This window comes from Ctenopharyngodon idella, chromosome 9 (assembly GCF_019924925.1).
Source record: "Ctenopharyngodon idella isolate HZGC_01 chromosome 9, HZGC01, whole genome shotgun sequence".
Classification (NCBI taxonomy): domain Eukaryota; kingdom Metazoa; phylum Chordata; class Actinopteri; order Cypriniformes; family Xenocyprididae; genus Ctenopharyngodon; species Ctenopharyngodon idella.
In genome coordinates, this window is record NC_067228.1 from 7449029 (window position 1) to 7473543 (window position 24515).

The 24515-nt window shown below is 37.0% G+C and overlaps 1 protein-coding gene across 5 annotated transcripts in view; it reads left to right on the plus strand.

Moving 5' to 3' along the window:
• Positions 1-3118: 3118 nt before the first annotated feature.
• The window catches only part of ccdc141 (coiled-coil domain containing 141), a 39537-nt gene continuing 18140 nt past the window's right edge, over positions 3119-24515 (plus strand). For 3 of the 5 annotated variants that reach the window (XR_007931758.1, XR_007931759.1, XM_051906836.1), the window contains exons 1-15: positions 3119-3547; positions 8105-8227; positions 10921-11112; positions 13618-13726; positions 13946-14199; positions 16579-16698; positions 17444-17638; positions 19040-19212; positions 19346-19487; positions 20846-20965; positions 21127-21318; positions 21416-21595; positions 22465-22644; positions 22828-22953; positions 23041-23229. Coding sequence is in view for 2 of the 5 variants with exons in the window: in XM_051906836.1 (XP_051762796.1) it covers positions 3437-3547; positions 8105-8227; positions 10921-11112; positions 13618-13726; positions 13946-14199; positions 16579-16698; positions 17444-17638; positions 19040-19212; positions 19346-19487; positions 20846-20965; positions 21127-21318; positions 21416-21595; positions 22465-22644; positions 22828-22953; positions 23041-23229 (2406 nt within the window). In the remaining 3 variants the exon portion in view is untranslated. The remainder of the gene's footprint in view (positions 3548-8104; positions 8228-10920; positions 11113-13617; positions 13727-13945; positions 14200-16578; positions 16699-17443; positions 17639-19039; positions 19213-19345; positions 19488-20845; positions 20966-21126; positions 21319-21415; positions 21596-22464; positions 22645-22827; positions 22954-23040; positions 23230-24515) is intronic. The other 2 variants (XR_007931757.1, XM_051906835.1) reach the window with 1 other exon arrangement.

Genomic DNA, 24515 nt, shown 5'->3' on the forward strand with positions numbered 1-24515 from the left:
ATGAAACGGCATCATTGTCTCCATGTTCACTGTAACGGTTATCCCATATAGCTGTATAAAATGCTGAGTAATCATTCAATATACAATGAACAGCTGAATTGCTCTTCAATTGCTGCTCTGTTATCAGTTTCCCCACTTTATCTCAAAACATTTCCTCCATCAGGCATTGATAGGAAGACCCCATAGCAAGACCTCAGGATGTTCTGCAACTGCTATTGTCCTCAGTGGAAAAGACAACATTGTTGCAGCAGTAAGTATGTGGTGTGATGCTGATCTAAAGGTCACTTTTTTTGTTTCACAGTGATCATTTCAGAAATGAATATTACTTTTGAAAAATGTTTAAATGGTGCCTGTAAGTGATTATTTTAGGGATGTCAAGCATAAAATGACTGGGATTGGTGAGATTGGTGAAGTTTGCAATAAGTCTCTTATGCTCATTAAAGGGATAGTTCATCCAAAAATAAAAATTTCATCACTTACCCTCAAGTTGTTCCAAACCTGTATACATTTCTTTCTTCTGTTGAACACAAAAGAAGAGATTGACTTCCATAGTGGGACAAAATACTATGGCTACCATCAACTTCTGGTTACCAACATTCTTTAAAATGTCATCTTTTGTGTTCAACAGAAGAAAGAAACTCATACAGGTTTGGAACATTTTACATTACATTTTTGGGTAAACTATCCCTTTAAGGGTGTGGGCACTGTTTCTTTTGGGACTAGTCCCTATCAGAGCGTCTCTCTGGTCTTTTCCGTCCATTGAGCTGTGGTTGACTGATCCACATTAGACTCTTAACACGCCTTCGAATAACTTTTTTGTAATTGCTTGCACTTTGTATAATAGTGTTTGTACTGTTGTGCATTTAAATAGATACTGAGTAATAATATGAACCGCATATAGTACATGGAGTTATTTGAATAATTTAGTAGCCATTACATTTAATAGGAAGGAAAGTTTATGTGGCTTATCTGGTGGTCTGTGGTTTGGATTAGAACAGGCATTTAAAGACAGAACGGGCCTCTTCCTTTATCATTTTAAACACATGGTACAACATGGAAAGATACATTACAGGGCACACTGCTTTTCTGTTATTTCTGACCATTTAATTTTGCTGAAGAAAATATAGTTTCACTGTAAATAAACACTTTTGATAGTTCACCCAAAAATGAAAATTCTGTCATTAATTATTCACCCTCATGTCGTTCCACATCTGTAAGATCTTCGTTCATCTTCGGAACACAAATTAAGATATTTTTGATAAAATCCGATGGCTCAGTGAGGCCCCCATTGCCAGCAAGTTAATTTACACTTTCAGTGCCCAGAAAGCTAAAGACTAGGACTGGGTAAAAATTATCGATTTCTCGATTTTAAGCGATTCTCATTTTTACAAACCGATATCGATTCTTAAATCCCAAGAATCGATTAGTCTAGTCTGTTTTCAGTTGATGAATGAACAGAACACGTAGCGTGCCTCCCATCCAATAAATCGCAATAATCTTTGTGCTTTGCTACTTTTGATATGAAGCAAAGTCTCAGATTTCAAGTGAAGTCCATCTTATTATGTAATTCAAAAAATAAATGTGTCGTGACAGATCTCTTTAGCGCCTCAGTTAAAGAGAATGTGCGCACGTGAACATCCTCTCCTCCGCTTTAATACCAGTTACAGCGCGAAATAAACATGAATAAACATCTGAAGGTATGTTAAAAGATACAGTTCAACTTACCGAAATCCGTATCATGTCTCGTGTAATAGCTCAATCAGTGTTTCAACCTCGGAAAGACGTTAATAAAATGGCTTGGAAACAATGTTGTTTTTCTGAGGTAAATGTGACTTTTGTTTCGAATTGGCGGTTCGGATCGCTTATCAAACTGCCAAACTGCTGAAATCATGTAATTTTGGTGCTCCGAATCACTGATTCGAAACAAAAGATTCGAAGCAGTGTTTTGAAACCGCCCAACTCTAGATATTGTTGAAAAGTCGTTATTTTGTTTTTTTGGCGCACAAAAAGTATTCTTGTCACTTTATAATATTAAGGTAGAACCACTGTAGTCACATGAACTGTTTTAAATATGTTTTTAGTACCTTTCTGGGCATTGAAAGTGTAAATTAACTTGGTGGCAATGGAGGCCTCACTGAGCCATCGGATTTCATCAAAAATATCTTAATTTGTATTCTGAAGATGAACGAAGGTCTTACAGGTGAGGAACGACATGAGGGTGAGTAATTAATGACATTATTTTTATTTTTGGATGAACTAACCCTTTAATATTCAGGGGGGAAAAGTATCATGGTTGAATGTACACAGTTTTCAACATTGATAATAAGAAATGTTTGTTGAGTACCAAATATTAGAATGATTTCTGACGGATCATGTGACACTAAAGACTGGAGTAATGATGCTGAAAATTCAGCTTTGTCATCATAGGAATAGATTACATTTTAATATATAATGAAATAGAAAACAGTTATTTTTGAAGTGTATTAATATTTAAAAACATTTAAAAATCCTTACCAACCTCTTCCTTAACTTTTAAATGGTAGCATGTGGCTTGTGCGCTATATTCAAAGTGTTCTTAAGCTGTATAGTAGTGTGACAGACCAAAATGCATGTAAGATATTACCCTCCAGTGAGTTTGATCAGTCAGATAATCTCCAAAATCGGATGAGTCTTCATTTGTGAGCGAATCATCTAGACAGTTTTGTGAATTGGATCACTGAAAAGATTCAACTACATTAATTGTTCAAGAAAAAGACATTACTGCTTCGCTCATGAAAGCATCAGAGAAAGATAGAGCATATGTCAAGATTTTTAGTGAATGACTTAAACTTTAGTTTTGGAATATAATACTAGTGCTTTTTTGTCATTTTGTTATGAGACTGAGTAAATCTTTATCACTTGTATGAACTACTTGTGTAAATAATAGCAGAATGTTTTTTGCTTTTTCTTCTTCTACTCAGTATGTTTTATTGTGATGAAAAGCAAAGGTTAGGCTAAGTGAGACAAATACAAGGGGAGGAGAAAGAGCAACAGACGCACTAAAGCAACCAAACGGGGGTGTGTCAAATGGCTCTCCGCACAGTGTGATAAACTTAGTGGATATTTCTATTTTTAACACACCTCTCTCTCCCCTGTCAACATAGATGGCTGTGTTTGCACCATACTGTTCATTCAGGCCAGTGGCCCTGGTGGAGCCTGCAAGAAAGTCCTTCGAGGGGTTGTGAGGAGTTTACCTGCAGGGCAAGTGGATCTTTGATGTGGACGTGGGCTTTGTCACTTTAAAAACCCAAGAGACTTTACTCTGTTTGGGTTTAGCCACCTGCCGGGAAAGCTGTTGACTTCTGAAAAGGGGAGATTTGGATTACAGCAAGAACCTGTGTGTACTGAGCTTTGTTCTGACCTTTCTGATTCTTGGACGTGTGGACTCAAGGGGAGAATGTCCACAATGTCCAGTGAAGGTGATGCTGGAGGTCAGCCTTCCACAACCACAATCAGCACCGTGGCCGTACAGGCTGGAGACGCACAGATTGTTATAGCAGTGCTCAAGGTATTTCAGTTTGAACTATTCTGCTTTACAATGCAAAGACTTTCTGTAGTGTGAACATATGAATTGTGTCTTATTAACTTGATGCTAGTTCTCTCAAATATTAAAGTTAAATCATAATTTACTCATCCCTATGTTGTTCTAAATCAGTATGACTTTCTTCTGTGGAACACAAAAGAAGAGATTTAGCAGAATGTCCCAGCTGCAGTGTTATTTTCGTATTTTTATATACTATTGTAGTATATTATTATTTTGATTTTTTTTTATGTTTTATACATTTTTTATGTGATTTTGTAAATTTTAGTTCTTCAACTTAAACTTATTTATTTCAGTTAGTTTTGAATACATTTCTATTTATGTTTGATTACCAAAAACAATCCAATTTGTATTAGTTGTAGTTTTAGTTAATAACAACACTGCCCAGCTGCTCTTTTCCATACAGTGGAAGTTGATGAGGACTGAATTTACATTTTTGGGAGAAATATTCTTTTCTTGATAATATCTTTAAATTAAAAATACTGCATAGCAGTAGCTGCAGGTGATGTGAACTCAGAGTGAGATCTTCATTGATTTGTCTAAAGCTCTACAAACATGGAAAGGAAACTGCTCTCACCAGTGATGTCATGAGCAGACAGCTTGGGTTATTTAACAGACTTTTGGCTCGGTCTATCAATAAAACCTTTTGTTTTTCTGTGAGAGAATTCCATGCACTGTGAATTTTCCAAAATACCTGACATAGTGATTTAATGGAAAGACAAAAACAGCTGTGAGAAAAACACAGAGCTCTGTGATGGTCCAGACTACTGATGGCCTGAATTATTCATAATGATTCTCTGTGGCCGTCCATCCTCCTGTCTTGTTATTGTCTAATGTGTGCTTGTTAGAAGGACACTCTAGTCTTCCTGCTATTGTTTCAAGTAATAGTTCATCCCAAAATTAATACTTGTACTTCTCTTTACTTATATGCTTTTAATATGTCTCTGTTAGGGCCCAAAAAGCTAAAAAAAAAAAAAGTAGTCCATACCATGCTTGTGTTCTTCCAAGTCTGCTGAAGTCATTTGAAGTCATTCCAAGTCTTTACATCTTCCAGTGTTGTAGCTGGTTTGACATTATTGGATTTTTCGGTGAAGTAATCACCTTTTTTTTAATATGGCTGGTTCTTCATACACAAAGCTGTTAATGGTGTGTTGTAATCGTGTTTAAAAGACCACCACAAGCCGTCTGCAATACCCTGTGTGCGGCCTTAAAGGGTTAGTTCACCCAAAAATGAAAATTCTGTCATTAATTACTCATGTCGTTCTACACCCGTAAGACCTTCGTTCATCTTCAGAACACAAATTAAGATATTTTTGATAAAATCCGATGCCTCAGAGAGGCCTCCATTGCCAGCAAGATAATTAACACTTTAAAATTCCCAGAAAGCTACTAAAGACATATTTAAAACAGTTCATGTGACTCCAGTGGTTCAACATTAATGTTATGAACCACTGATTCGAAACAAAAGATTCGTGAAGCTTAGAAGCTTCATGAAGCAGTGTTTTGAAATCGTCCATCAGTAGATATTGTTGAATAAAGTCGTTATTTTGTTTTGTTTTTGCGCACAAAAAGTATTCTCGTCGCTTCATAACATTAAGGACCACTGTACTCGCATGAATTGTTTTAAATATGTCTTTAGTAGCTTTCTGGGCATCTGAAAGTGTTAATTATCTTGCTGGCAATGGAGGCCTCACTGAGCCATTAGATTTTATTTAAATTTAATTAATTTGTGTTCTGAAGATGAATAAAGGTCTTACAGGTGTGGAACGACATGAGGGTGAGTAATTAATGACAGAATTTTTATTTTTGGGTGAACTAACCCTTTTAAAACGCCCCTATTATGCTTTTCGAACATTAACTTTCATGCAGTGTGTTACATAGCGATTTGTGAATGTAAAGGTCTGCAAAGTTTTAAAAATCAAAGTGCACAACAAATAAAAAAGAATTAATTCTGAACTGCTAAAACGAGCTGTCAGCAATTCCATTCTCACTTCCATAACATCAACGTACAGTGCACAGCATAAATGAGTACACCCCCTCTAAACAAATACAAAAGATGTATTTTCTTTATGATCACTAATACAATTCATGGAAAGATGGCAAAACTAAAACGTATTAAACATATACATAATAAAAACTGAGAAATATTTGTCATTAATAGCCATAAAATAAGTAAATTAGCCAATTTTGTTTAAATTAAGGATTGCAGAAATGAGTACACCCTAGATTTAATTCAACAAATCTATAATATTCTAGTACTTAGTATGCCCTCTATAATTTTGAATAACTGCTCTGACCCTTCTTGACACGGAGTGTACGAGTTCATGACAAATTGTCATATCTGTCCTGTTTAACTCCTGGATGATGAGCTCCCTAAATGCCCTGATCTTTAATGGGGAGTGTTGCTCAACTCGTCTCTACAGAATCCCCCAAGAGTGTTAAGATTGAGTGCAATACATGTCCACAGAAGGTTTTTCACCTTGGGAGAATGCATATCCTCATTGTCATGTTGAAAAAATGCCCAACAATGCAGGGAATGAGGAAAGGGTAACATTTTCTGTTTCAAGTTTGTGTATTAAATTACACAGTGGTGTGGGAATTCATGACAGCATTAATAAAGCACAACTCCCTCACACCTTCAGCACTCATACATCCCTATATAAGAGCTTTACTACCACTGAACTTTACTGTGGGAACCAGGCACTTCTCACTGTACTCCTCCTCTAGCAACACCATAACATTTTGGATGATGTTAGATCCAAAATGATTGATTTGGTCTCATGAGACCAGAGTATTGATTCCCAGAATCTATATTTTGTAAATATGGGCTTTGGAAATGGCTAACTGACTTTATTGTGCTTTGGCTACAGTAGGTAGTTCCAGTGAGAACAACAACCATGCATGTCATTTCTGCAGGCTGCATCTTACTCTGTGAGATAAACAGTCACTCTTTTCATAGCTTTTGCTGGCTCTGAGACACTCGCTTGGTATTTCTCCTGCTCTTTGTCTAGCAAAAAAATCCCTCATCACTAAATGAAAGCTTAAAATGAAGGCCTGATTATTTCAGGGGCCTTGTCACAAGTTCATTGTTTTTGAATTTCTGTGTTACTTTTGCTATATTTTCAGACTTAAAACAATGATTTGGTAATCCTCTTGTACCACTGTCCTCTTTTGTGCTAAGAAATAAGTCTCCTGACAGTTCTCTCACAAGTGCTTCCATTGTTGTCAGCATTAAGTCTGAGAATGATTCAGTGGCCTATATAACACTTTTAATTGTCAAGAAATTACTTCTCTTTAAATGTTTTGGTTCAACATACTTACCTGTTGATCAAACATTGCCTTAAATTTACACCAGAAAATTTTTATTTCATTTTATTTAGTAACATTTAGGAGGGTGTACTCATTTTTGCTACACAACATTTTATCACCTTGATAAGAAAATCTTATTTTCCTGAGTAATTCTGACATGCTTCTTTGGTAATTGATTAAGCAGGCTTGCTGGAACATTATATCTCTAAAGAACCCTAACATGTCTTCTAAGTAATTGAGTAATTGCTGACTTTCAGAAGTTTCAGAGGAGGTACACTCATTTATGCTGTGCATTGTAGGTTTGTAGCAAATTGGCATAGTGCATACAATGGCTGCCCTGCCTGTGAACAACGTCTACTTAGTACTTTTACCCGCCCTCAAAAACTGTAGTTGTAGCTGAGAAACAAACATGTTGTAGCAACATCATGTCATGTTGTCGACATGTCGAGAAGACATTGTTTTCTGCTCTGCGAATCCACTCTGCATGCAAGGATGAGGACTCTGGAATGGATACGGTAAAACCGACGCCATTGTTACTGTTCCTATCACTGTGTATACAAGTGCTCAGGAAGCCTCTGTGGCTGAAATTCAGATATGATAATGGGCTTTTTTGTTTCCAGCACACGCTGTAAGCGGTAGACCAGTCACAACAGACTGGGCCATCTGACCAAACCAAGCTCTCAGAAAGGATGCGTTTAGAGAGACTGAATCCTAAAGAATCCTATAGTTATTTGACCTTGGATGCATGTAAACTTATTGTAGGAGACCTCCAAAACAAAATTAGGAACGTTTAAAATAGCATAATGGGGCACTTTAATGTATACAGAGCTGATAATTAGCCATCAGTCCACATACCTTAAACTGTATTTTTTGCATTTGTTTAACAAACATGATAGACTGTGGCAGCTGTGGAAGCTCCACATTTCTTTCACTCTCAGAATGGCTTGCAATGCAAATTTAAGATTAGTGCAATTTACATGCCAAAGTTTGCATTGGGACTAGCAATAGATCGAATGAGAATTCACTGAGGGGGCTTGGCATTAAAATCGAACTGTGCTTTGGCCAGGGGCCACTGGAGGACTAGTCTTGTTTACAGTCTGTGAAATGCACTTGGGGCCACGTGGGTACAAGAGGTATATATGCAGAAGCACAACCAAACATTAACACTTCCGTGTGTGTGTGTGTGTGTGTGTGTGCATGTGTGTGTGTTTAAAGTGTGGGGAGCTGGTGCATCTACAGCTGATTGAAGCACAACCCAACCTCTTGGAGATTGGAAACAACCAGGATGAGACCAAAAAGCTTCTAGAGGAACATGAGCAGCTCCTTGCCAAACTTAAGGTAATCACTGCTGTACCAACACAAAATACATTTTATTTATTTTTTATCTTAAAGCACAATTGTTTTATGTATCACTGTATTTTTGATCAAATAAATGCAGCTTGAGTGAGAATAAGAGACGTCTTTCATAAACCTCCCAAACTTTTAAACGGTAGTGTAAATATATATATACAGTTGTGGTCAGAATTATTGGCACCCTTGATAAATATGATCAAAGATGACTGTAAAAATAAATCTGCCTTGTTTATCCTTTTGATCTTTAATTCATAAAATTAACAAAAATCTAACCTTTCATTGAAGGAAAAGAATTAAAAGTGGCGGGAAAATCACATTATGAAATAAATGTTTTTCTCCGAAACACGTTGGCCACAATTATTGGCACCCTTTTATTCAATACTTTTTGCAACCTCCTTTTGCCAAGAGAACAGCTCTGAGTCTTCACCTATAATGCCTGATGAGTTTGGAGAACACCTGACAAGAGATCAGAGACCATTCCTTCATATACAGAATCTCTACAGATTCCCAGCTCCATGTTGGTGCTTCTTCTCTTCAGTTCACTCCACTCATTTTCTTTAGGGTTCAGGTCAGGGGACTGGAATGACCATGGCAGAAGCTTCATTTTGTGCTCAGTGACACATTTTTGTGTTGGTTTTGATGTTTGTTTTGGATCATTGTCCTGATGGAAGATCCAACCACAGCCCATTATAAGATTTCTAGCAGAAGCGGTCAGGTTTAGATTTTTTATCTGTTGGTATTTGATAGAATCCATGATACAATGTATCTGAACAAGATGTCCAGGACCTCCAGCAGAAAAATAGGCCCACAACATTAAAGATCCAGCAGTATATTTAACCATGTGCATGGGGTACTTTTTATCCATGTGTGCACCAAACCCATCTGGTGAGTTTGCTGCCAAAAAGCACTTTTTTTAGTTTCATCTGACCATAGAAGCCAGTCCCGTTTGAAGTTCCAGTCTTGTCTGACAACTGAATATGCTGGAGATGTTTCTGGATGAGAGCAGAGGATTTTTCTTGAAACCCTCCCAAACAACTTGTGGGGATGTAGGTGCTGTTTGATATTTTTTTTAAGCTTTCTGAGACTCAAGACTCAACTAATCTCTGCAATTCTCCAGCTGTGATCCTTGGAGAGTCTTTGTCCACTCAAACTTTCCTCCTCACTGCGCATTAGGATGATTTAGACACACGTCCTCTTCCAGGCAGATTTGTAACATCTTTAGTTGATTGGAACTTCTTAATTATTGCCCTGATAGTGGAAATGGGGATTTTCAATGCTTTAGCTATTTTCTTACAGCCACTTTCTATTTTGTGAAGCTCAATAATCTTTTGCTGCACATCAGAACTATATTCTTTGGTTTTAATCATTGTGATGAATGATTTGGCCTTTGTGTTTCCTCATGTTTATACTCCTGTGGAACAGGAAGTCATGGCTGGACAATTTCATGATCACCCTGGTGTGCTAAAAAAATGTGAATATGAATGGGAATATACTTCAGAGATATTTTACTCATAAAAAATTCTAGGGTGTCAATAATTGTGGCCAACGCGTTTTGGAGAAAAACATTTATTTCATAATGTGATTTTCCCCCCACTTTCAATTTTTTTCCTTCAATGAAAGGTTAGATTTTTGCTAATTTTATGAATTAAAGATCAAAAGGATAAATTTATTAGCATGTGAACTCATTCAATATTGTGTTAAAACCATTACAGCATGCACTACATGAAGTTGGTTTAGCAACTTAAAAGAAGCTATAATATAGTACAGTTTTGATGATTCCCAAACTTTAGTTGTGTTTATGTTGTCTGTTTTGTTTATTTGTATAGTTTTCTGTTCTTTCGGTGCCCTTATCTTCAGCCCAATGTCTTCCTCACAGAACCACGTGGAGATGATTAACGGCATTTCCACTGAGGTTTTTTGTTGCCATTGATGGAGGCATCATTATAGTTCCTGAACTTTAATGCCGATTTAAGACCCACCACTCAGTTTAACTGCAAGGTTCTTTAATGTTTCTTTTGAGCCTTTGAAATATGATTGTTATAAATCTGCTCTTTTCAATGGGATGATTCCATTCATGATGAATGTTTTGAAGGTGAATTATAAAGATATTTGCAGGGTAAAAATCAAGGATTTAATAAACAGAAATGAATAACAGATGTTAAACATTCTGTGTACCGTTTCATTTTGTACACCTTTATATTGCCAAATCCAAATAGCTGGCATTACATCTGTCATATGCCACAAAGCGATGCTTTCAGACCTTACAAGGAGAGCTCCTTGCTGCTTTGAACTGCCTTAAAAATATTGATTTGAACATACAATTATATGCTAGAAGCATATCTGTGCTATATTTGAAAGTGAAAAAAAAAAAATGTCAGACTGCTCCAAACTTTTTTGGTGAACATCAGAGCTGCTATCTGACCAAAAGTAACTACAGACCCAGAACGGAGGGTACAGCCTTTAATCAAAAAAAAAAAAAAAAATCCTCTACCACAGTTAAAACGGCATTGCACGTTACTGAATATTTCATCATGTGCTTATGTGCATCTGCCCACCAGACGTGTCTAATCAGCATGGGAGCTGCTGCTTGTTTACAGTTTAAATAAAAGAAAGAGCTGTGTACACTTAATATGCTAGAGCACTGTGTTATGTCTAATAATTGAATTTCAATTTAACAGAAAAATGAAGGAGGTGTGTGGGCTTTGCTGGAGGAGGCAGATAAAACAGCAGCTCAGAAGGAAGGAGAGGGGCTGGTGTATGAGGCAATGGCTGTTTCTCTCAGCGAGGCTTGGAAAACTCTGGTGACCCAGCTGGAGAAGAGGAGATCCCTTCTGATCTTGGCTTGCCATTTCTTTGAGTGTGCTCTGGAGGTAATGCAGGCTAGTTTGTGATGAAGCTGCTGTCGGATCCAATACAGTTGGCTGCCTGATCTGTCAACAAAAGTTTCTTTGCAAACTCTCCATTACTCTGTGACTCATTCACAAAACAAAATGCTCTGAACAAACATATAATCCTCAGATGCAATCCAGGATTCCATTAAAATAAACCATCCACTTGTTTCCGAGCCTGGGATCTTTCGGAAGTCTGTACAGAGCTGTTTACGAGCTGTTTAAACTGGACGCACCAAAGTGAACATACTTTCTCTCTTCCATTTGTCCTGTTGTCTTGTTACTGGAAAAAAAAAAAAAAAAAAAATTAAATCAGACAAAGCTGGTTTAACCAACTAAAAAGTGCATGACACTCTTCTTCTAAAACCACCCAAGACCAGTTAAGACAAGCAAAGCAGCTTATGCATGTTTAAGATGTTCTTTAAGCAGAAAATGCAAAGAGAAGTGTGTCCTTAAAGGAACACTCCACTTTTTTTGAAAATAGGCTCATTTTCCCCTAGAAAATTCCCCTAGAGTTAAACAGTTGAGTTTTACCGTTTTCGAATCCATTCAGCCGATCTCCGGGTCTGGCGGTACCACTTTTAGCATAGCTTAGCATAGTTCATTGAATCTGATTAGACCGTTAGCATCTCGCTCAAAAATGACCAAAGAGTTTCGATATTTTTCCTATTTAAAACTTGACTCTTCTGTAGTTACATCGTGTACTAAGACCGACGGAAAATGAAAAGTTGTGATTTGGCTAGGAACTATACTCTCATTCCGTCGTAATGATCAAGGAACTTTGCTGCCGTACCATGGCTGCAGCAGGCGCAATGATATTACGCAGATGATATTCGAAAACGGTAACACTCAACTGTTTAACTCTAGGGGAGTTGGAAAATGAGTCTATTTTCAAAAAAAGTGGAGTGTTCCTTTAAATGTCCAAGTACCTGTAGGGGGCACTGGGCATAACAGCAGTGAAATGTTGTAGCTTTAAAGCCCGTCGTTATAATTTCACAACATTTTCCAAACAATAAGTATCATTATTTTCATAACCAGCAGCTTTTAAAAACAAAACAAAAAGCTTGGTCTCTGATGGTTAAACATTCCACAGGGAGTACAATACACTGTGTACTGTACAAAACAATGGTTTTTGTTTTTACAGCTTTAAAGTTGGAAACTATGGCGTAATTTGATATTGAACATGCAATGTTGTATATTTGTTCAGTTTTTTTTATGGTGAACAGCTGTTTCTGTGTATCTTCAGCGATCTGAAGCAACTTAGTCACATCACTTTGATATGTGCTTCAGTGATATATTCTAGATAAAAGAAGATGACTCATCAAGGTCACATGGGGATGTTTTGAATGAAGCCGAAAGCGGTGGTTTTGCAAATAAACTCAAGCAGATAACAAATGTTGAACATGTTTCAGAACAATATTTGTTTTGCTGCTAACATTTCAACACACATGCTTCCTGCTAAATTACCGTTATGATGATGTACATAGTCGACTGCATTCATTCGTTGAAGGTTGCTGCTATTATTTATGTAACGTGATGGAGTTGTCATTCACCAGAAACTGGTCGTGCAGAGTACACACGCTGTTTCCGAGCAAATGTTGTGACGTACCAGATCTCAGATATCATTCTTTCTCAGAGATCAAAAGGAATTTAACAACTGATTCCCTTAACAATTGATTTAGAAGGAACTCCACACCAATATTTTGATTCTGTGCAAACCAAAAATACTCATTAAAACAAACATTTTGATATTTGTATTTATAAAAGTACCATCTATTACAACAAAACTCTAATTCTGAACTCCATGTTGTCATATGAGCAACCAGTCAGTAACACGGATCTCATAAACCTTAAGTACAACACAGTAACAGATTTTTCTTCATTTTTAGTCAGACATGGCTATAATATTAATCAAACAATAGTTGTTTGATTCAAACCAATGACTCAAGTATTTTAGACAGATGAAAAAAAAAAACTAGCTCATGAGAGTAATTTGTCTACATAGTCCAGGTGATATGTTCACTTTTTAATAAAAGCATGAAACTTGATACACTTGTACAGTTTCCGAAATGGAGCCATCACAAAAACGCCATTTTACTTTTCACCATAACCAAATGATATATTATGCCATGGCGACCACGAGGCGTTTTTGCAATGGCTCCATTTCTGAAAATGTTCAAACTGAACAAGTGAACATTATTTTCACATATCACCTGGACTATACACAGGTCGCGTGTTTGTTGTTATGTACAGTTCTTGTTGCATACAATACATTCATACTTTTTTCACTTAAAAAAATTTTATGGTTTCCACTGAAAATATTAAGCAGTACATCATTTTTCAACATTGATAATAATAAGAAATGTTTTAGGATTAGAATGATTTCTGAAGGGTTACATGAATAAATTACATTTTAAAATATATTAATACAATTATTTAAAACTGTAATAATATTTCATAATAATTTAAATACTTTTTTGATTGTAGTTTGCCATCAGGATAGATGAAGCTGAGGGCTTTCAGAGTGTTGGCCGGAAGTCGACCACTGCAGATGACATGAATGAATTGCTTCAGAGACACAGCAGTATTAAAAGAGGTAAGAGCTTTGTTCTCCAGTTGTGTCTGTCTGTCTGTCATTCAAACTAAGTAACCATAGGCACCATTCTGAACACCCTTGTAACTCACAGCCACCCAAACACCATACCAACTGACTAATGATGCACTCAACACCCTAGCAACAAGAGCAAAATCCATAGTGGAAGTTTTGTTAGAATGACATTAAAAAAACACTAGAAAGCTTGTGCTCTATCCTCAGGGATGTTGGAGAAGTCAATGCTGGTGTTGAATAAGAGTCGTGAGTTGCTGGAATTTTTGAAGGACTTCCAGTCCGAGAAGGCCCTGCAGTATGGCAGAGCTTCTCATGGGGCCTGGAGCAGCTTTGGAAAGGTTGAAGGTCTAATGGAGATTCTGCAGGACAGACGCAGGCAAGTGGACCTTTGCATGAGACAACAGCAGCATGAGCTGGAAACAATCTCCCGCATTTGCCAATGGGAGCGACAGGAACAGGAGGTAAGTCACTCTGCCAGAAGAAAAAGTGTTTTTATTAGGGCCCGAGCACCGATGGTGTGAGGACCCTATTGTAATTGCTCGGCCAATTATTCTTCTTCTCCGAAATGAATCGCATTTTTTAGAGCCTAAACATGCTCGAAACTCATGAAACTTTGCACACGCATCAGAAGTGGTGAAAATTTACGCCTGATATGGGTTTCAGAATTAGGTGTGGCAAAATGGCTCGATAGCGCCACCTACAAAATTTCAATTAAGCGCCCTTCACGCTACGTTTCACGTACAAGTATGACATTCACTAGACACATGTAACAGCCCAATACCTACAAAAAAGTCCCTGGGTGCAAAATCTGAAAACTCAACAGGAAGTGAGATATTTTAAATTTTCTCTGCGAAATTTTTGCAGTTTTTGCCATTTCCAGATGTTGTACTTTAACAAACTCCTCCTAGAGCTTTAATCAGATTAACATCATATTTGTTCAGTCTAATCTAAAGGCCTTTGCGACGTTAAATTGCGAAGATCTTGAGTTTTCATTGAAGGGCGTGTCCGTGGCGGCCTGACAAATTTCGATGTTGCGCCATGAAACAGGAAGTTGTTGTAACTCGGGCATACAATATCCGATCTGCCCCAGATTTCACATGTTTTATTAGAGTCCTGGCCTTAACTCATCTACATCAGTTACAGTCATAGCGCCACCTGTGAGCAACAGGAAATATCATGTTTTACGCTGTGATTAACTCCTCATTGACATTTAACCAGATCAACATCATATTTGGTCTGTCTAATCTTAAATCCTTAGTGATGTTACATTGCGAAGATCTTGAGTTTTCGTTGAGGGGCATGTCCTTGGCAGCCTGACAAAATCTGATGTTTCGCCATGAAAGAGGAAGCTGTTGTAAGTCATACAATGTCCGATCTGCCCCAAAATTCACATGTGTGATAAGAGTCCTGGTCTGAAGATCTCTACATGCCAATATTCAGTTAGTCATAGCGCCACCTGCTGGCAACAGAAAATGTCATGCTTTATACTGTAATTCACTCCCAGAAACACAAATAAATATGCCACAAAGTACCAAACATGTTAGAAACACATCAAATCATGCAACACTTGGCTAAGTGCTAATATATGCGATTTACGCCACGAAACAGGAAGTTGTGGTAACTCGGGCATACAATGTCCGATCTGCTGAAGGCATCAACATGGCAATATTCAGTTATAGTCAAAGCGCCACCTGCTGGCAGCAAGAAATGTGGTGCATCAAAGTGACCCTGCCATATTTCTCCTCTATTTATCCGCTTAAATGAATATCACCCACCGTTCACAGTTTTCCTAAGGCCACCGGGTGGCGGTGAGCCCAGGTGCGAGGGCTCTTTCATCGCTGCTTGCAGCTTTAATTCGTACCGCATCTCAAGTTAAGTAAAAAAAAAAATTCCGTAAAAGAAAATAAGCAATCAGCTGCACTGGGACTTGCAACAGAAGAATATAAATGCACTCCTACCTATTTTTCAGTAATCGGCTTGGAAAAATGTTCATTTTCTGTGATACTACATTTATTGATTGCTTCTTTAAGATATCGACCACATGACAACAGGATAAAATGAAAGCAGAAAATGTCTGCCTGTGCTCCATAAAGGGTTCTCCAGAAACTACTCACAATCCTGAAAAAATCTCTCCTTGGTAATGAATATGATATGCTATGATATGAATATAATATTGCTAAAGTGAAAGTCATAATTTTCATAAGTGGCTTTTTGTGTGTTCACTTTAGATTGTACAAACTCTCACATGGTAAAGGTTATTCAAGCATGCTCAAAGGCACTCTGCAAAAACACGCTGATGACCGGCTGCCTTTTAAAAATGTTGAACTAAAATAACTGGCCAGCATACTTAACATGCTGATAGGGGACAGGGCACATGCTTGTGTTTGATATGATCCCTGTGGAAAACCTCTTACTGCTTTCACTAATGTTTTGAATAACAATGTTAAATTTAAAATAATAATAAATGTAAAATGCTGAATTATTAAATGTAAACTGCTGAATTAAACCACTGTGACTCAAATAATATTTAAGTTTATCAAATAAAAAATAATTGAAGGAAAGAGTCAGATGTTTTGCTTCCATTAGAGCTTTTTAGAATATACACAAATCATGCTGGAAAACATGATCATCAGGTTTTATTCATGTCAGATCTGTACTGCTGTCATTAAAGACACATTTTTCTACTTTGATTTATTTTTTTCATGCTGATCATTTGTAATTATAATTTTGTATAAATAAAAGTAAATTGTAAAAATGCAAAGTATATGCATTTTCACTTGAGGTCTCACACTTCTCACAATGTTGCGTCTTAAAACTGTGTAATATGTGCTTTTAAACAGGTATCACAATGGTTTAAGGAAAAGACTACTTTGCTCTTGGAAAACAGTCATCTGGGTTCATCTCTGTCAGAAAATGAAGACTTACTACATGAATGCAAAGAGTTTGAACAGAAAGCCAAGGTAAGAGATCACTAGATTTTTCAATAAACATTTGGCTTCCAAGGTTTAAGTTCACAGTTAAAATGAATCACATATACCTTAAAGGATTAGTTCACTTTCAAATGAAAATGCCAAGCTTTATTCACCCTCAAGCTATCCTAGGTGTATATGACTTTCTTCTTTCTGATAAACACAATTGGAGAAATATTAATAAATATCCTGATGCATCCGTGCTTCATAATGGCAGTGAGCGGGATCAGCAAGTATGAGCTGAAGAAAATGCTTCCATCCACATCCATCCATCATAAACGTACTCCACACGGCTCCGGGGGGTTAATAAAGGCCTTCTGAAGCAAAGCGATTTGTGAATAACATTCACTTAATAAATAATTTAATATAATTACAGAAATGTGTATGGTGTTATATAACTTTCAAAATTAAATAGACATCAACATGTAAGTTAAATCCCCCACTGGGCAACAGCTACAGTAACATTAGATCTCTATTTCTGTACTGTTAATCTTCTTTCCATTGTGTGAATAAGTTATAATTAATAAAGTTTAAGTGTCTGAGCTTGACCACAGCACATTACTTAAAATCTGATACCCTTACAAAAATAGCTGCTAATATTACAACACAAAAATAATCTTCATATTCATATATACTTCATATCAGGTCTTGCCCTAATAATAACATTTGTTCTGAGGCATAAAGCTTTTTGCGCTTTAGATCAGTGAATTGTGTTTCACACTGTATCTTCCTTCAGGACTGGGGTGTGCTGGTCGAGAGGTTACTACAGCAGGCATCAGATTTGCTTTCCTCGAATGAGTCCACACAACTTCAGCGCTTGTCAGAGAAGAGTGAGAACCTCAAAACTACACACGAGCAGTTCTGGAACCTCATGATGAATCGTCTGGCTCATTTGCAGGAGAGCAATGCCTTTTACAGCAGTGCTAATAAAGTACGCACTGTAATGTAGTAGCACTTCACATGCTTTTACTAAGTTGAGGTTTGCATAGCTCTTGAGCTGATACAGACCTAACTCTTGGTAAACACTTCAGCGGCTATATTTCTTCTGACCACACTCTAGTGACTTGTGTGTCATATGTTTTTGTTGTTGGAGGTAGTACCCTCTAGTGGAGATGTAGATTGTAATAATATGAGTGTGGGTTAGAAAAGAGAGAGAGGAGAAAGTAGAGTGATTTATGGAGATTGTTGCATACATTGATATAGAGCTGATTCCAAATTACATGACAAAAATGTAGTTAGTAACGTAAAATTACATTCAGTTCAGTTAGGGAGAATCAAATTCAATCAAATAAATTATTTAATAAATAAATAATATTTATAAGTGATTTACTGCATGATAACATCATAATGGAGACATTTGTACTGCAATAAATCATAAAGTATAAATCGTTTAAAGGGTTAGTTCACCCAAAAATGAAAATTCTGTCATTAATTACTCACCCTCATGTCGTTCCACACCCATAAGACCTTTGTTAATCTTCAGAACACAAATTAAGATATTTTTGATAAAATCCGATGGCTCAGTGAGGCCTGCATTGCCAGCAAGTTAATTTACACTTTCAAATGCCCAGAAAGGTACTAAAGATATATTTAAAACAGTTCATGTGACTACAGTGGTTCAACCTTAATGTTATGAAGTGACAAGAATACTTTTTATGCGCAAAAACAAAATAACGACTTTTTTCAACAGTATCTAGTGATGGGCGATTTCAAAACACTGCTTCATGAAGCTTCGAAGTTTTACAAATCTTTTGTTTCGAATCAGTGGTTCGGAGTGCATATCAACTGCCAAAGTCACATGATTTCAGTAAAGGAGGCTTCGTTACGTCATAAGTGTTTCGAAATTTCAATGGTTCACGTGACTTAGGCAGTTTGATACACAATCCGAAATACTGATTCGAAACAAAAGATTCGTAAAGCTTCATGAAGCAGTGTTTTGAAATCGGCCATCATTTGATATTGTTGAATAAAGTCGAAAAAAGTAAAGTGAAAAAAGTATTCTTGTCGCTTTATAACATTAAGGTTGAACCACTGTAGTCACATGAACTGTTTTAAATATGTCTTTAGTACCTTTCTGGGTGTTTCAAAGTGTAAATTAACTTGCTGGCAATGCAGGCCATTGGATTTTATCAAAAATATCTTAATTTGTGTTCCAAAGATGAACGAAGATCTTATGGATGTGGAACGACATGAGGGTGAGTAATTAATGACAGAATTTTCATTTTTGGGTGAACTAACCCTTTAAATATATACTAAGTATCCCTATATTTAATGTGTTAGTTAACATTGACTTACGAAGGATTTTATGACATTATATATTTTTTGTCGTCAGGCATTTGAGGTGCTGGGCACCATAGAGATTGCTATAAAGGATCTGAAGACTCAACCTCTGTCATTACCTGAGCTGGCTAGGAAACATGAAGAGTTTTCACGCAGTATAAAAGACTCATCCAGCGAGCCTCTTCAGAGAGGTCAGCTGTTACTTCAGAAGCTCGACCCACAAAGGTGAGAAGACAAAGAGCAGATGCTACAGTGTTTTAAAAAAAGACCTTATCACAGCAGATATCCAGACTCCAGGTTTTCAGTGGATTGGAATGTTCTGTGTGGTGTCAGGCATCTGTGTTTGTTTGTTTGTTAGTGCCCAAGTTGGTGGGATACAAAGAATGCTGGGATACATCAAAGAGAGAATTGAGGTTCTGAGCCACGAGTGTCATGCCCACAGAGCGTTATCAGGCAAAAGGCAGCAGCTGGTGTCCTCATTCGAAGAACTAGTGGATAAGGTACAGAAAAATCTGATAGTCTTTCTTTTCACTGTTTTAAGACTTAGTAGACCTCTAATAAGACAGAATTGAGGGCAAAACATCATTTTTTGACACATTGTTTGATAATAATTGTAATAAATAAAGTATTTATACATCGTGGTTGTATTTGCTGTTGCCTTTTTAATCAAATGCAAAAATGTAATTTATTAATATTTGCTGTTGACTTTTTATTTATGCTGATTAAAAACAAATCAAATTTATTTACTTAAAGGGATAGTTCAACCAAAAATGAAAATTTGATGTTTATCTGCTTACCCCCAGGGCATCCAAGATGTAGGTGACTTTGTTTCTTCAGTAGAACACAAATGATGGTTTTTAAGTCGTATAATGCATATCAATGGGAACTCCATCTATAAGAGTCAAAAAAACATGCACAGACAAATCCAAATTAAACCCTGCGGCTCGTGACGACACATTGATGTCCTAAGACACAAAATGATCGGTTTTTGCGAGAAACCGAACGGTATTTATATAATTTTTTTGCCTCTAATACACCACTATGTCCAACTGCCTTGAGCATCCGGTTGGTGAGGTCTAAAAACGCGTTCTGATGACAGAAGTGATCTCTCGCGTGTATGCGTCAATTAGTGTGAGCGATCACTTCCGGCATCAGAGTGCATTCAGACCTCACACACCGGGTGTCGTGCGTGCGCTCAAGGCAGTTGGACATAGTGGTTTATTAGAGGTAAAAAATGATATAAATACTGTTCGGTTTCTCGCACAAACCGATCGTTTCTTGTCTTAGGACATCAATGTGTCGTCACGAGCCGCAGGGTTTAATTTGGATTTGTCTGTGCATGTTTTTTTTACTCTTATAGATGGAGTTCCCATTGACATGCATTATACGACTGACAGACCGCAACGGTTGGAGTTAAAAATCATCATTTGTGTTCTACTGAAGAAACAAAGTCACCTACATCTTGGATGCCCTGGGGGTAAGCAGATAAACATCAAATTTTCATTTTTGGGTGAACTATCCCTTTAATGTCACAAAATATGGCACATTTATCCATTATTATTAATAATAATAATAATTTATGTAAAGTAATCATACACCATTGTTGTCATTGCTGTTGCCTTTTATATTTTCTCCTGCCTGAATGCTGATTAAACCAAACAAATGCAAAAATGTGTGATTTATTTGTTTATTTATTTAACCTAGACATGTTTTTCTGAGATTCACCCTTAAACTCTTTTTTTAATTCTTCACTACATTGTTTATAATATGTCAATAAATGTGACTTAATATTTTACAGTAGCCTGTTGCAAAGTGTATATATTTCCTCGATCCATCTCAAAATTCTAAATCTCTACAGGTCTCTGCTTGGATTAAGAGTAGCAACAGTGTCCTCTCTGCCAGCACAGAGCCAGGTTCATCTCTAACTGAGGCAGAGGACACCCTTAATAAGCATGTTGAGCTACTCTCACAGTCTCAGGTGACTTCATACTCACCAATATAATATAATATGGAAAGTTCAAAGTGAATTGTGTTATTATTTTATCATTTTCTACAACCCCTAAAAAGTTTGTAAAAGTGCTATGAAAATCTACTAATTGTAAATCAGGTCTTTCTCTGAATGGTGTTTTTGTCCTGCAGGATGCTATGAGAGAATCAGAGGCCATAGCTGGTTTTATAAAAGAACTAAAGGGACTGGAATCCTCAGAGACAGTCGAGTTGTCTAACAAAGCTTCAATTCTGGCAGAGGAGATGAAAACATTGGTGAGGAACATATCATCGCATGTGGAGAGCCTCAGGCCCTATGTGGACTTTTTGCGCTGTGCAGATGAGGTATGGTTATATATTTATAACATATATTTATTGTAATGAAATACCCAGGTAGACTAAGGCCAATATTCCAATGATGATATTTTGTGTGATGGCACAGGTTGAGGAGCAGATAAGGATACTTCAGGAATGCTACAAGAACAAGCCAGAGGAAGAGGAGGAAAATGAAGGAGCAAGTGCATCAATGAAGGAAATGTTGGATGCTAAGTGGCAGTCACTGCTGCAGAGGTTTTTTACCATGCAGGATCTAGGAAACAACTTTATTAATTCCTCCAACATGGTAAGAAACTTTGTAGAGCATTTTAACACAAGCTTAACAATCAGTGGTCTTTATAAATCTATGGCAGTGTCTTGAGGGTTTAAAACATAATATATGTAAGCAATAAGGTACGAGAAGCTGTGCTGTATCGTTGTTAGGCACGAAGTGGAGTGCCTGCAACCCCTTCAGCCATGACTTATTCACGATACAGCACTAGCCTCGAGTATCTTATTATTTTTATAAAACGGTTACCACACAATACAAACATTAAAGCCAGAAGTATCAATGCAACTTTCATGAAGTAAAATCACTAAAAGCCTTCCTTCCGCCGGAAAAAATAGTCCCTGACCGTGAACAGCAACAGAAGAGTTACATTATTACGCCATTAGATGGCGGCAAAGACTGTCTTTATGATTGAGTCAGTCAGTAGCAAAGACTTTTATATTGAAAAGACTGAATTGTTGTGAACACGGAACAAGACGCAACTGACAAATGCTTTGACTAGCACTGTCAGTCACGGGAAAACCCCTTAACTGTTAAAAGGACAAGATAATACATCGGACATTTAAACAGATTTTTTATTATGAACATAGGACTGACCTGAAGGAAAATGCTAAATCTGAATGCAGGTAATAAACTCGCTCACTTGATCTCTTTCTCACAACACTCTTCTACATAATACAGCAAGCTTCAATGAACAATATCAATTGAGAACAAACAGTTTACGTTGCTAAGAGTGGTTGCGAAGGGTGTTGTGTAGTGATACACCGAACCGTTGGGTGAAGCGGTCATAGCCGTGTTTTATCGTGAATAAAACACAGCTATTGACCAATAAGAATCAAGGACAGGAACTAACCGTTTTATTATTTATTTATTTATTTTGTATGCAGATCAGTGGCAGCCTGAATCTAAACGTTAAAGCAGCAGTGCATGTTGTAGAAAAATATATGGAGACACTGACCAAGAAGAAATCTGAACTAGCAGACTTGTGGACATCTTGGCAACTTCATTATAGTCAGATAAAATCTGTGAAGAAGCAATGGAAAAAATGTAAAGATCAGCTTAAAAAGGTAACTTGTGATTTCACTTGAAAAACATCCAAATATGGGAAGTTGTGAAATGTTGGTCCATATTATTTTAATTAATTATTACAGCATTTAAAGAGACTGCAAATTTATTTCTTACAACAAAACATTATTAATAGACCTCTGATCTTTGTCCAATGCCCTCAATTCTTTGTTAATTGCCTGTAGGTTCTTCATGATTTAAGGGCAATGGAGGAGATTTTTGCTCCAGCATCAAAGGTTGATTTGGGGGGTGATCCTCAGCCTGTGTCTAAACTACAGGAGAAATTCAATGCTGTTAAGCCAGAATTCATGGTGAGAAAGGTCTTTTAGCTTTCTCATTAGCGCTTATTATTTGTTTTAGCAACTTTACAGCTAACCTCAATTTTAAAACTTTTATAGCAACTGAATGCAGAGGTGGAATTCCTGGTTAAGACATCTGAGCTGCTCGGCTTGAAGGGGATACCGGTAAAAGAGAAGAATGAGAAAGTTTCTGAGCTTATACAGCTACATCAGCGTGTCAGGGATAAAATCAGGGAGTATGAAACCGTTCTCAGTATGGCCAGTAAATTTCACCAGCTTTATCAAGAGGTAAAGTCCCATTTCTGTCAGAAAACTTTAAAGAATTAGAGATTGTGATGGATTAAAAATCAGAATTGATATGCACTGTTGATTGTTGGACACATACTCCTTCTTTATTATTAATATTACCACAGTTTTGGAGTATTTAAAGATTGGCATTTTTTTTATAAACACTTTTTGTTATACTGGTTGAAACTCTTTGCATCTTGACAGAAATCAATGATAGAAGTGGTCTAAATATAAAAACATATACATATATCTTATGTGGACGTCTCAGGATCAAAAAAAAAAATTTCATCCAATGATTGCTAGCCTCTTGAGATTGCCTACCCTGCCTTTAATAATAAAAGTATGAGAATTAAATAGTGATGAAGAAAAATGAAAAGTATCTTCAAAGTCACCAACCAAGCTGCTCACTCTGTATCTTCTCTTAGCGTCACAAGTTGCATCCTGACAACTGTAAATTGTGATTAAACCACTGGACTAAACACTAATAATAGTAGTAGAAGTAGTAGTAATAATAATCATCATCATCATCATCATCATCATCATTCAGTAATTTGATACAACTATTTTAAACAGTACTGAACAAGTACTGAATGTTACTACTATGCTGGACATAGTGCCGGACATAGTTTTTTTTTTGTTTGTTTGTTTGTTTTGTTTTTTATAGGGATGCACCGATACCGATACCAGTATCGGTATCGGCCGATACCAAGCTCATGTACTTGTACTCGTACTCGTAAAAATATACCAAAGACCGATACCTCACGTGACGCAACTGACAGAATTTCCCGTGCACAGAGACACCGGCGGCAGCAGCAGAAACAATGTCAGCCTCAGAGGTGTGGAAATACTTCAAAAGTAATGATGACAACACACACATTGCGAACTGCATGCTTTCAATCTCAATTCGTTATCGATTAGGCTCGTTATAGCTGAATGACACAGAAGAGAAGCGCTCTCTCGCGCGCGCGCGATCCCAGTTCTCTCAGACAGCGCGCGTTCAGTTCTCCTCGCGCCTGAATGGTCAGATGCACACACAGTTGTCAAAATGTCCATCGTGTGGAGTATCTCACGTAAATACAGTCGGTTATGGCTTAAGTGGACGTAAACATTTGGGTGAAAACAGGATATGTGTCAGTATCCATGGATTCGGTCTTAAAGGGACCGTAGTCTATATTTTTCATTAATGTTAATAAAACAACAAAATATGTTAAATAAATGTGTACATGGTAAATAAACCTACTGTATCTGAAAAACAAGTTTTTTAATTTGTATCTCTATAGTATTTG